Source organism: Eptatretus burgeri, chromosome 16 (genome assembly GCF_056783735.1).
Source record: "Eptatretus burgeri isolate ZD-2024b chromosome 16, Ebu_testis_v1, whole genome shotgun sequence".
Lineage (NCBI taxonomy): Eukaryota > Metazoa > Chordata > Myxini > Myxiniformes > Myxinidae > Eptatretus > Eptatretus burgeri.
The window spans coordinates 9,621,350-9,636,393 of NC_140976.1; the positions used below are offsets into that span (position 1 = coordinate 9,621,350).

The 15,044-nt window shown below is 43.4% G+C and overlaps 1 protein-coding gene across 3 annotated transcripts in view; it reads left to right on the forward strand.

Moving 5' to 3' along the window:
- The window catches only part of LOC147010472 (uncharacterized), an 83,511-nt gene that overhangs the window by 56,816 nt on the left and 11,651 nt on the right, over positions 1-15,044 (forward strand). For all 3 annotated transcript variants that reach the window (XM_085860412.1, XM_085860411.1, XM_085860410.1), the window contains 3 exons: positions 399-557; positions 6,546-6,875; positions 8,687-9,031. In XM_085860412.1, the coding sequence (XP_085716538.1) occupies positions 470-557; positions 6,546-6,875; positions 8,687-9,031 (763 nt within the window). In that variant the 5' untranslated portion in view covers positions 399-469. The remainder of the gene's footprint in view (positions 1-398; positions 558-6,545; positions 6,876-8,686; positions 9,032-15,044) is intronic.

Below are 15,044 nucleotides of genomic sequence, written 5' to 3' on the forward strand. Positions count from 1 at the left end.
AAGGAGTTCCTCCGCCCTTTGACAGGTTTTGTTTTTAATCCTGCTGGGTGTCCATATCCAAACACCCTCCTCCCCAGAAAACCTGGTGGGGGAGACGGTTTAGTTGCCGACAACCCGACCATGGAACAGGTTAGTACAGGTTTACATGGTACCTGTAGCAGGTCACAGATCGAACCTGACCTGACATGAACCTGACCGAATGAGCCATTTCATATTAACAGATACATGGATGCGACAGTATGTTTGGTGTTCAATTTGAAATGGTCCATTCCAATGAAGGAGATTAGTTAAACCAACAATCAACCTGTACTGTTTCTCACTTGTGTTTGTAATCTCTTATCTTGTGTTCTTTTTATGAATTTGTGATTCCCCAACTCATGCTGTTGAACATTTTTCAGATCTCTTCTATCTGAGAACATCACCATTTTTCGTCAGATTTTATGAGAGGTGAAGAAATCAGAAACTGAACATGATGAAGATGTTCAAGCTGATGAAGAGATTATTTCTTCAAGTTGTTCTCACAGTCTTCTTGTTCAGTTTGGTTTTAACCTCCTCCGGTGAGTCGTAAAGTTAGTGAATCAGCATCAATGTTAATTTAATTATTACCCTTCTCACTGAGGATGGTGGAAAGGTTTCGTTTCATCCCAATGATCCTTTTTCTTTCCAAAACAAAAATGTTATCTTCATCGATCATGAATGTTAAACCCATTTTGTGGAGTTTTGGTTTGTACACATTAATAGGGTAATGAGGGAATAATTATTGGGAAATATAAATCTCACTGTGAAAGGAGGAATTTTATGCCATGCTCGAGTTTTGGTTGATTGGTGCCTCAGGCGAGATACTCTTCTCGTCTTGGGGGATTTCAATGCATCGACTGGCCCTGAGAGAAATGGAAATGAGACATGCGTTGATCCCCATGTGTCTGAAACTGTCAACCAGAACAGCACCAAGTTCATTGACTTTGCAAGAAGTCGTGGAATTAGGTAGGCTGTTTCATGGATTCAGCATCCACAGGCTCATCGCTGGACTTGGTATTCTAACGCTGGTGGTGTGGCAAAGGAGATAGACCATGTACTCATTGTTGGGTGCTGTAGGATGATTCAGAACTGCAGGGTATGCCGGAGTGCTCAATTCCTCAATTATTTGAGATGGAAAAAAAAACCCAAAAGAGGTACAATGAAAATGGAAATTAAAATATCACAAATTAGAGAGCATATCTCCACCAGGCTGAACAGTTTACGTTTTGTATCCCACGGATGAGCTGGATCTACAAAATCGAATCAGCTTGTTCTTGTCACCTCCCCAACTCATCTAATTTACCAATTTTCATCTGTATCTGTCCATAACTGAAATATCATACTAAAAGCTGCACACTTTTTGGCACTATTTCTCAATGGCGAAAAATCACTTAAAATTTTAGAGTATCTGGATCTGGATCCTCACCAAAATGTAATCCATTCATCCTTGTCACACAGCCAACCTGTCCACTAAATCTCATCTCCATTCTCCAATCAGCGTACTCGTATCGCTGAGGAATTCTCAAACACATCACAGGTGAGTTCCTGGTTCCCATCGTGTACAGCCTTTTTTGGCTGCTGGTTGCATCATTGGTTAGGGGTGCGGCTTTGCCACTGATGCAATGGCCCTATTACCAGTGCACTGGTGCTCATTTCGCCGACATCGGAAGAATGACAGGCTGAGTCAACCCCCTGGTGTTAATTCAGTGGAAAACGGGTCTAAAACTCAGGACCCTGGGATCCCAAGCCACCACCCTAACTGCAAAGCCAACACCAGGCTTTAGTTCGTGGTGAACCTCTTGTTTGGACAGAACTTTACCTTATCCAATCAAAATATAATTAAACTTTTATATTTATAAACCATGCTCGTTTGAAATGTAGTTTAAAATATAAACACAATCTTGTGATGGTTGTAGAGACTTACCCCAGCGGGAGAGCATACATGGACACTTAAGCGATCTGAGGATGAGTTATTTCAAAAGTCTTATGTGTAGGTAGACCTTATGTGTAGGTTTGGGGTGGCATGCGTTGAGGTTAGTTCGTGTTTTCCCGGTGTGATGTCTTCCCTTCCCCCACTCATCCCCTCTGCTCCTTTCATTCTTTCTTCCTTCACCCCATTGGTCCATTCCAACAAATCCCCCTCTGCCTTTCTCAATCCCCTAATAACCCTCATCATCAAACCTCATTTCAACAATCTCTCCTTCAAACCCACAGCTGGTCTGTCTTCCCTGTCCATCTGTCGTCATTGTTCCTTCGGGCAGATCGGATTACCGTCACCGCATCTGACTTTGGCCCTTCCCACATGCATGTTCGTGGCATGAAGTGCAACGCTTTTCCTGTACATGGTGGTGTGCGGCACATCTTGCATGCAGGATACAGTGGCACACTGTACAATGAATGCTTGTATGTGAGGGAGGGAATGGGGGCTCTCGTCGTTGCCTTGAGTGCATGAAAGGAGGGGTGGGCGCTGTGTTGAAGTTCTCTCAGAAACAGCCGCATTTTCCACAAGCCTCATCATGGACCCACCCACATCAGGTGTTGACAAATGAGAAAGAGGCTCCCACGAGACGAGACAGGAACAAAAGTATGCCCTGAGAGCACAAAGGAGTGTGGAGCTGGTCCTCGTGTCAACAAAGCTTCTCTAAGGAGGACGTAGGTGAGCAAAGTGTAAGAGAAGGAAAGAGCTCATAATGCGAAGGAGGGCAGGAAGAAAGCCCAGAAAATGGTTTGGTTCGTCAGTGGCTGCTGGTCCCATAGGCACAGCAGAAACGGAGCTTCTGGCAATTCCCATATCTTGCATGCTGGAGAGGACTTGCCTATTTTGTCTGGACGCCTCGGAGAGATGGATGCCATTCCATCGCGTCATATCGCCACTCCAATGCTCATCTTCCCCATATTTCCCCCCCCCCTCCCATAGTGCACATGGAGTGGCATATCCCTGTTGGGCTGTGGTGGGGACGGCGGGGGAGTCGGGGAGGGGTGGTCTGGGTGGGGGGGGAGTCGCCCGCACACTCCGTGCTTGCTTTTCTTCCCAGTTCTTCTTCTTGTCGTCTTTTCCCCGGATTGAAGGGTGGTCATTTGTCTTTTGTGTAAGTGGGATTGCATAAGAATAAATTATGGTTAAATCTGCTCTTTTGTGCCTTTTTCCTGTAAATACTCACTTTTAATTGTGTGTGTGTGTGTGTGTGTGTGTGCGTGCGTGTGTGTGTGTGTGTGTGTGTGTGTGTGTGTGTGTGTGTGTGTGTGTGTGTGTGTGTGTGTGTGTGTGTGTGTGTGTGAAATACTTTTTTTTTTTTTTTTTTTTTTTTTTTTTTTTGTATACCTTGGTCGAGGCTCGTATGAGAGCTAACACACAACTCACAGCAAGGAGGCATGAGACAAGAGGGGTGGGAGTGGAAGGGACAAAACATTGGGGAACAGACACAGGTGAACTGTGGAAGGGAGAGGGATGGGGATGGGACGGGGAACATGGCGAGGAGAAGATGGACATTACAGGGACTTTCAGGAAGGAAAGCAGGAGAATTGAAGGAAGTGGGCATGGGTGGATTATCGGGGGTAGAAAAGATCGAGGATTTGGATGGGGGAAGATAAGAGGTGGTGGTGAACAGCTGTTTTGAAAGCCTGGAGGGAAGAATGGGAAAGAATAGAGTGAGGAAGTTTATTCCAAAGGCGGGAAAAAAGAGGAATGAAAGAGTGAAGATGAGCAGTGATTCGTGATTTTGGTAGTTTTACCAGAAGGGGTTGTTGGCGGACCTTGGGCGCCCTGTGGAAATGTGGTTGGGACAAATCGCAGAGAGAGCAGGGGGGCAAGGCTGGAGAGGAGTCGGTAGAAGACAGAAAGACCACCGACCAACCTGCGGTGATTGAGTGAGAGGCCCAAAGACTCAGCTTCATTGCGGGAGATGCCAATGATCTTAAAAGCCCTGGTTTCGACAGCGTGAAGTCGAGAAAGGTGGGAGGCAGGAGCACCAGCCCAGAGGGGAGAGCAGTACTCCATCAGGCTACGGACAAAAGCTTTGTAAGTAGTCAGGAGCTCAAGAGGGCCGAGGAAGGACTTTGCACGACGGAGGATTCCCAGTCGGCGACTGGCTTTTGAGGCAAGGTTGGAAATGTGACTTTCCCAGGAAAGGTCATGGCAGATAGTGAGACCCAGAAGCTTGAAAGAAAAGACTTCTTCCAGAGGATTGTTGAGAAAGTGGATGGGGGTTTTGTAAACGGTCCTTTCGAAGAGACATAGTGAGAGTGTGAGATTTGTGTGGATTGAAAGACATGTTCCACGTGTTGGACCAGTTTGTGATTTTATCCAGATCTGCAGTGAGCGAAGAAGCTGCTGCTTGCCGGTCTGAGGGATGACAGATGGTACGGCAGAGGGTGGAGTCATCGGCAAAGAGAAATAGAGGATTTTCCAGAGAGTCCGAGAGATCATTGATAAAAACCAGAAAAAGAACAGGGCCCAGAACGCTACCTTGAGGAACTCCAGCCTGCACAGGAAGAGGGGATGAAAGAACTCCATTTAGGGCCAGACGTTGACTGCGACAGGAGAGGAAGTCTGCGAGCCATGAGTGGAGATGGCCTTGAATACCATGGGAAGAGAGTTTGGTGAGTAGGGCAGGGTGCCAGACTGTGTCAAAAGCACGTGATATGTCCAGGGATACGGCTCGGATTTCCTGTCTGGCATTGAGGACCTCCATCCATTGATGGGAGAGCAGTAGCAGCATATCCAGGGTAGAGTGACCTGGTCTGAAACCAAATTGATGATTGGAAATCAAGCCATTGGAGAAGAGGAAGGATTTCATGTCTGAAGCAATGATGGATTCCATAACCTTGCTGATGATTGGGAGAAGGCTGATTGGTCTGTAGTTACAGGGATCTGTTTTTGCACCTTTTTATGCAGGGCAGTGATGTTAGCAGATTTCCAAGCAGATGGCAGATGACCTTGGGAAAATGAGAGGGTGAATAGAACAGAGAGAGGGTGAGCAAGAGCAGAAGAGCAGGCTTTGAGGACACGTGGGCTGATGCCGTCTGGACCGGTTGCAGAATCTGACTCGAGGTTTGAAAGCAAGCTCTCCACCTTGTCAGGAGAAAAGGATACAGAGTCCAGGGACAGTTGGGTGCGACTGGGTAAAGTGGGTAGAGATAGTGATGGGTTTGGGACACAAGATTTAGCTGCAAACACCGAGTTTAGACATTCAGCTTTATCACGTGTGGAATCAGCAGTGCGACCATTTGAGGTAAGGGAGGGGATGGAGGGGGAACATACACCAGAAACAGATTTGATTAAACGCCACCAGGATTTTGAGGAGGGAGAGAGGTCTGAGAGTTCAGACTTGAGATGAGAAAGATGTTGTTTTCTGGCTCTCCTGAGGGTAGATACAGACTTGTTCCGAGCTTTGTGGAAAGAACTGAGATTGCCCTCAGTTGGGTTTGCTTTCCATGAGGCAAAGGCAAGTTGTTTCAGGACAACTGCCTCGCCACAAGCTTCAGTAAACCAAGGGCGGGAGGAAGGGTAAGACAACTGAACACGAGAGGGGATAAATCTGTGCATGAGGGAGAGCAAGTTTCTTTGAAAGAATTCCCAGGATGAGTTGATGTTTGAGAAAGTAGTGATAGGAGACCAGTCTGTAAGTTTGATGGCTGCTCGGAGACCCTGCCAGTCGGCTTGAGTGAAATGCCAGACTCGACGGTGTGTGTGTGTGTGTGTGTGTGTGTGTGAGTGATAAATACTTATCGGTTATTTCAAATCTGTCTGTCCTTTCGTTCATTTGTTCGACACGGTGTACAAGTATAGTTAGGTGGGAAGTTGTACCCCACCTGATTTGCTCTATTAGCCAGTGCTGCACTTTTCTGTTCCATTCGGCAGAAGATTGCCATGTGCGGCGCCGAAGGTGTATCCTCTAATTAGGTTGCTGTGCTTAGAGAAAGGTTTCGCAGAAACATTAAAGTGTAACCTGCTAGGCCAGTGGTCTAACTCAAGTGGCTGCGGGTATGTAAGAACCATAGCCCGTTGGACCGCGGAGTTATCTGTGGCCGGCTGTCTCAGAACTGGGTATTCGGGAGAAGCTCGAATGCTTACCCTCATGGCGGACCTCGAATCCCAGGCCATAACGATATTTTATCCCAAGGTTATGAGATTTCTTTGACACTTCAATTTTCCATTTGTGTATGAATAAATTTCAATTTCAATTCTGATTGGGATCTGAGGAAGGAATAGCGAAGAAGGAGAAACACATGCAGAACCATTGATATGAGGGCAGATGGGACAGCAAGCGTAAGCTTAACAACACATCCAAATGACTGCGAACTGTTCTCTCCACATGTTGTTCGGTTCCAGAAAGAATGCACGAGGATAACAATGGATGTGTAATGCAGGAATTCACCGATCGTTGCTACCTAAGAGAGAACAAACGGAATCGTACATTTGCTTCAGAAAACGCTTTAATTTATTTCCATTCAAACAGGATTAATATTTAATTATCTATGTAATCAAACGAACCCTCTCTCCAACCCCCTCTCTCTCCTTGTTTCAGATTCCTTGAGGGTTGACTCTCCATGGGAAGTGGGATTTGTGGATGGTGAAAATGTATCTCTTCCCTGCAACTTCACCTTGGATGATGATTCCGGACCAATTGATCTCAGAAAGCTAGAGGTGGAATGGATCAATGGTCCCACGATCCTCACCTATAAAAATGGGAAGATTGAAACAAGTTCTTCGTACAAGGGACGATTAATGATGAATGAACAAAACCTGAGAAATGGAGACGCGACATTGATTCTCAACAACGTGACTGAAATGGACGTGTTAACATGTATTGTTACATACAGTGGAGAAATGCGGAGGGATACCATTCATTTGTATCGTGAGTTTTACCATTCATTTGTATCGTGAGTTTTAGTTCCCCCTTTTTTTCACACTCTGGAATATTTATCTTCCCCCATTTTATTGTAACATTTGAAGGATTAAAAAAAAAAAAGTTTTATTCATTTATTAGAGTATGATGTGTTATCTTCTATGCCAGTGGTTCCCAACCTTTTTCAATATACGGACCACCTTGGTGTCGATATTTTTTTCCGATGAACCACTTACCCCCTTTTTCACAACAACATTTTAAAACTAAAAAAAAAACAACTAAAAAAGTAATTAAGCTAAACCAGCAACGTCTGGATTCAGAGTTGAATGGCGAATCTCTTACCTTAAAGATGTTGAACAAGTTGTTCTTCCATATCAAGTGACAAGTCTTGAATGCGATGACAAATTGTAGTATTTGAAATTGGAACGAAGGCAAGTTGTTGTTTTGTTGACTATTTCGGAGCCAAATAAACATTCACACACATCCCTCACACGGCATCACAAGATCTTCCACAACTGTGTGCGGGTTTTTTGGGGACTTTGCAATCCTCAGCGAAATCAGGAAAGATGGTTTTCAAACCACCATTAAGTACAGTTGTCATTTGATGGATTGAAAACTCCTGATGGCAAAGTTTTCATTTCTTTTGTTGAAAAAGCTGAAGTGGCTTCTTTTCACATTCGGGATGCTTTGTAGATAAATGGCGGTGCAATTTTGCAGGTTTATGTGCTTCATTTTATAATACCTCCTGACAAATAACACACTGCGGCTTTGGTTCATCTTCGGATCCAGTAAATGCAAATCCCAATGCTAAATATTCTGGATTATATGTTTCTGACATGGAGGCTTTCATTTCTGAAAAGGTGGCTGATGAGATTCCTCTCTCCATACTCCTGGTCCTTCAGAATTCATCCTCTATCCATAACCCTGGTCCTTAGCCTGGTGTTGGCTCAGTGGTTAGGGTCGTGGCTTGGGATCCGAGGGTCCTGAGTTCAAGTCCCGTCGGCCGCTGATTTAATACACCAGGGGGTTGACTCAGCCTGTCATCCTTCTGAGGTTGGCGAAATGAGTACCAGTTCCAGTGTGTGTACTGGTTGAGGGGCACTGCATCAGCAACACAGTCGCACTTCAAGAAATGATAGCTACCCCGGCAGCTAAGCTGCCTTACGACCACCACCCTGGTCCTTAACAAATCATCCTCTATCCATACCCCTGGTCCTTCACAAATAATTCTCTATCCCTATTCCTGGTCCTTCATAAATGATCCTCCATCCCTACTCCTGATCCTTCACAAATCTTCCTCAATCCCTACACCTAGTCCTTCCCAAATCATCCTCCATCCCTAATCCTGGTCCTTTCTACCTTCATTACCCCCTCTCCCACCCTCCATCCCTATTTCTGGTCCTTTCTACCTTCTTTAATGACTCCCACCCACCCTCCTTCCATCTTAACATCAGTTTAACATTTTCTTTGCTTTTTTTCTCTTCTCTGTTCATTCATCCAATTGTTAACACTGCTTGTTGTGCTTTCGTTCAAATGACACTGTACCGTCTTCTACCATCTGTCATTTTTCTCTTCCATGAATATCAACTTTATAAACAAAAACTATATCTTAAATTCTGATGAAAAAGTTAAAATGTGCCAAAAAACATGGCAGTAATTCATAAAAGGTAAACAATCCTTTGAATTGAATCAGAAATTTGTGGATTTTTGTTTTTCGGAGGATTACTGAGTGATATCACCAGGAGGAATTCCATGATTACATGAAACACGTTTGACCTGAGAGGTCATTTTAATCAAATCCTATTGTTTGTGTTTTTCAGCTAAATTGTTTGTTCACTGCCCCGAGTTCATTGTGGCTTCACCTGGTGAAGAATCTAACTTCACCTGTAACTTCTCTTCGGGTTCACATGGAGTTCAAATTTTCATTGATTCCCCAGCATTTTCTATAGAGTGGGAGAAAGACTCCAACAAACACTTAATTGCTCGTTTTTCCAAAGTACAAGAACAGTACATGGACGGTGTGAGCATGTCCATGTCCGAAATACATCCCAGAACATTTTCATTAGCATTCCAATCTGTGAATCCTGATGATTATGGTAACTATACCTGCAAGGTGTACTATCCTCACTATATCCAAGGTTCTGCAGTTACAGCCTTGTACAAGGGTAAGTGTCCGTATTTCTGTGTACTTGTAGTGTCCGTTACAGATGGACATGGTGAGGGTAAAAGATTAATTTTTCTCATCACTTTGAGTTCAAATGATTATCTAATCAATACTTCAACCAGAAATGCAGATGTGACATTTATTTATTTGTGCAAGGATTATTTAGCGGTATTTAAAACTATTTATTTGCTGTTTTTCAATTATTTGTGATAATCATTCTATTTCACCAATTACAAAATTAAATGTAAAGAAGATGTTCCTCATTAATTACTTATTTCACACATTAAGTAAATATTTCTTGTTGTTCAGAACATGGTTCTCATGGTGCACACAGACATGTTATTACTGAATATAAAATAAACTTAAATTTAAAAGTATATACGACATTTGTATTTAAACTCATTATTCCACAAGCTTTTGTAAAGATTTTTTGGTTTGTTTTTTTTGTAGACAATATCGAGGCTCGTGTAAGAGTTAATTAATACACAAACATATAACAAGGCAGGAGACAAGAGGGACATGAGAGGTGTCGAAGCAATCTCTGCACCTTCAGTACAATTAGAAAATTTATTCAACAAACAGACACTTTAATATGCTCATAGTAGAGATCAGAAATACAGACTTGTTCCAGATATCTCAAATATATTGAGAATCCCAAGTTCATATTTACTGTCCAGTGAGATAGAGTTTTTTATTTTTATTTTATCATTTTCAAGGCCCACATCATTCAATTCAATTCATTTCATTTTATCATTTCAAATGATAAAATTTTATCATTTTATCATTATTTTATCATAATGTCACAGTTTGTCAGGTTGATATATTTGCAGATGGAAATTATTTTCAGCTTTATGCAGCAATCAGCATTATTTTATAGGAAATATATAATATATTGTTGCGACCACGGATAATGAGACACCAGCTTGTCACTCAAGGTTGTCCTCAGTAGAGCAGGACCTGGGGCCACCGCTCACAATTAACGTTGTGGTTCGGTGGGTTGTTTTAAAACCACGAATACCACCCAGTCAACAATGAGTTCCAGTGTCCGCCGTCTAATTATTCCGTTTAACTAGAGGTCACGTGGTTACCTGAGCGGGGAGCGCACCCTCGGCAAAGCACCAATGTTATCTCAATTAGATTTTAATTAGGGCGGCCGAGGGTTTTTTACCGCTGGTGTGTGCCGACGATTTGTTTGGTCAAATCTGTGGCAATTACCTCCCAGTCTATCTCGTTTCGGACAATGCTAAACCAATAGAAGGAAAGGACAAACACAGACAGGTTGGAAATCGACAAATAATTCATTAATAATAAATAAATAAATAAAAAGAACTTTTTATTTGCTGAGGTAAATAAATAATTTCAAAGCAAAATCAATCAAAATGCAGGAAAGAGACAAAGAGCAGATGCTTATCGGGGTTGACTTACTTACAGCTAAATGCAGACAAGGGTACCCAGCAGATCATTCAGGGGGAAGGGAGGGGGAGAATCGACTCACTCACCAGAAAGTCGTCCGTGAAGCGAAAACGATCTGAAATGCATGCGTGTCATGTCCGTCGCCAGTACCCAGCTTTGCCGTGCACCCTCTCGCAGGGCAGCCTTGAACGCCAGTCGACGTCTGGAGGGCACCGAGATCGTCCATTGCAGGTTTAGACCCTGGTGTTGTTGGTGATCGACCTGAGCCTCACTTGTTGGCGGCACTGCTCACACCCACACGCGCACCACATGCTCGCTTGCCGAAGCACTGGAAGGACGAATTGTTTCTTCGGCGCTAGTTAGACACCCGCTTCTTGGTCGCTTCTCTCGCCCTTTGCTTTTTCCTCTGGACGTTTTCTCCTCAGACTTTTTCTCCTCAGAGAACGTCCCTCTTTTGCTTTTTCGTCACTTTTTTATATCTCAGAATGTCCCTCCTCACAGAATGCCTCTCCTCACAGAACGTCTCTCACGCTTTCTCTCGCTCATTTTTATATCCCCGGGCCCTCTCCGCGGGGTGCCGTCCACCCCAAGCTCACCCCACCCCACTGGGGCACGGTTACCATGACGACCCGTGCGCTCTCAAATAAGGTGGGCGTCGGAGCTTGCGAAGGAATATTGGTGAGGAAAAACGAGGGCAGGCTTCAGAGCTCGTAAAAGAAATGTGTGTGAACATGTCTGTCATAAAGAAAAAAGCTTCCCATAAGAGAGGGGATATATCCTTTATCCTTCTCAACGCATCACATTTAAGGTCCCATTAGACACGGGGATGGGGCTAATCTGAACAAGCATTTAAGGAAATAACTGTCTGAGGACCTGGATCTGTGGATGCATTCATCAGAACGGATTCTGAAATCCGTAACAATATCTTTCAAGACCAGATGTGCAGTTTCCATCCGAGCTCAGGAATGACGTCAACACTGCAATCCTTGGGGCACGAAGATGGATCACATACAATTTATGGTATGGGAAGGAGAAGGTTCAACTTCTATTTAAGCAGACGAGGGAATATCAAGCCAGGAGCTACATCTGGACAGTTACTTAAACGTAACATTCCTTTTTCCAGCTTGCTTGTACCTTCTATTTATTATGTCATAAAATCCGTGAACATACATTTAAATAATAGGAAATACTGTCTTACTGGGAGGTCAGCCAACTCACTCATCACAGCTTTACTGAGAGGTTATCCTTCCATAGAAAGAAAAGATATGATTATGTTAATTAAAATAGATACATTGAGTGCATTTTTATTTCAGGTTTAATATATTTATTTTAATACCAAGTTTTAATTGTCATCAATTTATTTGTTTTATCACCCTCAAACCCATGATGGTAAAAATGCATCCACAGAGGGAAGCACAAAACAGTAGGGAACAGAGACAGAAGATCTGTGTAAGGGAGAGGGATGGGGTGGGTACGTGGGGAAACAAGATGGACACTCCAGAGGCTTTCAGAAAGGAAAACAGGGAATTTGAAGAAGGTGGGTTTGGTTGGATTGACGGGGGTAGTAAAGATCAAGATTTTGGATGGTGGAAGGTATGAGATTGTGGTGAACAGCTGTTTTGAAGACCTGGAGGGAGGAGTGGGATTGAAGCAAGTGTGAGAGTTTGTTCCAGAGGTAAGAAAAAAGAGGAATGAAAGAGTGAAGGTGAGCAGGAATTTCTTAGTTTTGGTAGTTTCACCAGAAGGAGTTTTTTGGAGGACGTTGACCGCCCTGCAGAAATATAGGGCGAACATTGCACAGACAAAGCGGGGGGGGGGGTGGGGTTGGGGGGTTGCAAGGCCGGAGATGAGACGGTAGAAGACAGACCACCAACCTACCTGCGATGAGAGAGTGAGAGACCCAAGGACTTAGCTTCATCGCCGAAGATACCAATGATCCTAAAAGCCTTCGTTTCCAAAGCCTAAAGCTGAGAGAGGTGTGAGGCAGGAGCATGACCCCAGAGGGGAGAGCAGTACTCCATTTGGCTGTGGATGAAAGCTTTGTATGTGGTGAGGAGCTCAGGTGTGCCAAGGAAGGTGTGGTGGAAATTCACACAAAAGAGAAAACATTTTATAATCTAAAAGATTATTGTATGAACACACGTATGGGAGAAAAGCTTGTCTCAAGAGTACAAGCAGATCTCTGAGTCAGAATGCATGGTTTTTATATGATTGGAAAATAGGGAGGGGTCAGAGCATCAAAGGGCACTGGTTAATCTATACCAGTGCACACAAACCATTTCTTACAGAGTGATTTAACCAATTATTTACAACAGATTTCATACTTCTATATTGTTTAAAGGCATTTTAAAGCAAATAAAGAGAAATGAGTACATCATTTCTGGACAAAGAACACATCCCAATATAACAAATATTTGTTTCAGCATGATCAATACATGCTTGGAGTTGTCTTAATGGTTAGGGTGGTGGGCTTGGGATCCCAGGGTCCTGAGTTCAAATTCTGCTTGGCCATTTAATGAATACCAGGTGGTGTTGGCTCAGCTTGTTATCCTTCTGAGGTCAGCAAAATGAGTACCAGCTTGCTGGTCTCCTGTGTTGGAGTGTTGACCTGTCCAGGATTTTGTCCAATAGCTCAGGAGACTGGGCTGCTTTGGCAGCACCAATGCTCTGCACAGAGTATGGTCCCCATGGTTGGATGGATGGATCAATACAGAAACAACAGTGCTTCATGATAGTCATGTGATCCATAGAGGTTTCTTTCATTATATATGTCCATGCTCATATTTCACAAGATGGAATTAATTATTTTACTTCCACAAAAGACTTTGTACGACGGTGGATGCCCAGTCGGTGACTGGCTTTGATTGCCAGCTTTAAAATGATATTCGTACTTTGTGTGCAGCTCAAGGCTGTGGGGTGGCATCATTGGCTGAGGGTGCTGCTGTGCCACTGCTGCAGTGTCCTCCACTGGTTGTGGCAGTATTTGTAATTTGTTCATGGTGCCATTGATAGCTCATCGACTCTTCATGAAGGACACTGTGAGATCTTTAACGTCCACCAACTAATTCTGACAGATGGGACACCCGTTTAACATCCATCCAAAGGAAAGCACACACATTTCACAGGAGAAGGATCTGGGGGTGGTAATAGATATGGCAGGTAAGCAGACAGCACAGTGCCAGGCAGCTATAGGTAAAGCAAATAAGGTTTTAGGTTGTATTCGGAGGGGGATCATTTATAAATCAAAAGAGGTGGTGTTAACATTGTACAGGAATTTAGTGAGGGCCACATCTAGAATAGTGTGTGCAGTCTTGGTCACCACAACTCAGGAAGGACATAGATGCAATGGAGAGGGTTCAGCGCAGGGTTACTAGATCGATTCCTGGCCTAGTTCGACTCAGCTATGAGGAGCGGTTGAAGGAGACAGGGCTTTATACACTAGAAAGGAGGTGGTTACGAGGAGATATGATGGAGATATTTAAGATAATGAAAGGTAGAGACAAAATAAGTGCAGATTAAATATTCAACAGAGTGGACATTGACAGAACGAGGGGCTATAGCTTGAAAGTAAAGAAGAGGAGAGTTAAGATGATAGTAAGGCAAGGGGACTTTTACTCAGAGAGTAGTTAATGCATGGAATGGTCTCCCTGGAAAGGTCGTGGCAGCAGAAACAGTAGATAAGTTTAAATTAGAATTAGATAGGTACCTGGAAGTTATGGGGATAGAGGGGTACGAGGATGTTGATAAGACTTTTAGGTCGTTTGAGCATTGATGGATGATTGTGTACGGAGTGCTGTTGGTGGGGGTCTTGTCAAAGGGGGTTGTGTGGTTGATGTTGTGTGTTTTTGTGATGTAACCAAGCCCATGCACCATCCTCTGAGGGGAAGAAAAGGAAGGAAAAAAAATAAATTCAAAAAACAAACAAACATTTTAAAATATATATATATATATATATATATATATATATATATATATATATATATATATATATATATATATATTTCGTTAATTAAAAACTTTTCTTCCTTGGATCTTGTGGAAATGGGTTGGTGTGGTATTCGTGCAGGTATGATGGGTTGAATGGCCTCCACCTGTGTTATATTTCCTTGTTATTATTGATGAATCACCCTGCCTGTGAAACACTGATTGGGATGACCATTTATAGATTGTTCGAGATTCAAACCCAAGCTAAACAGCTTAAAGGTGAGTGTGTGTACCTGTAAGCCATTCTGTCGGCCATTACTATCAAACTACAATAAGGTGTGTGTGTGTGTGTGTGTGTGTGTGTGTGTGTGTGTGTGTGTGTGTGTGTGTGTGTGTGTGTGTGTGTGTGTGTGTGTGTGTGTGTGTGTGTGTGTGTGTGTGTATTGTTGCAATTCAGTGAACTGTCACTCCCCAGTAATAGCATCACAGTCAACATATAGCGGTTCCTGAGATAGTTATGTCATTAGTACTTTTTTTCAGATAGGGTTCTCTCTTGTCTCGAATGGGCTCCAAAGGGATTAATTAGATTTTTTTCCCCCCACTTTCTTCCCATTTTTCTACCTTTTAGTTCAACATCGCATTCAATGATCGCATTCAACATCGCACCGCCAGCGACC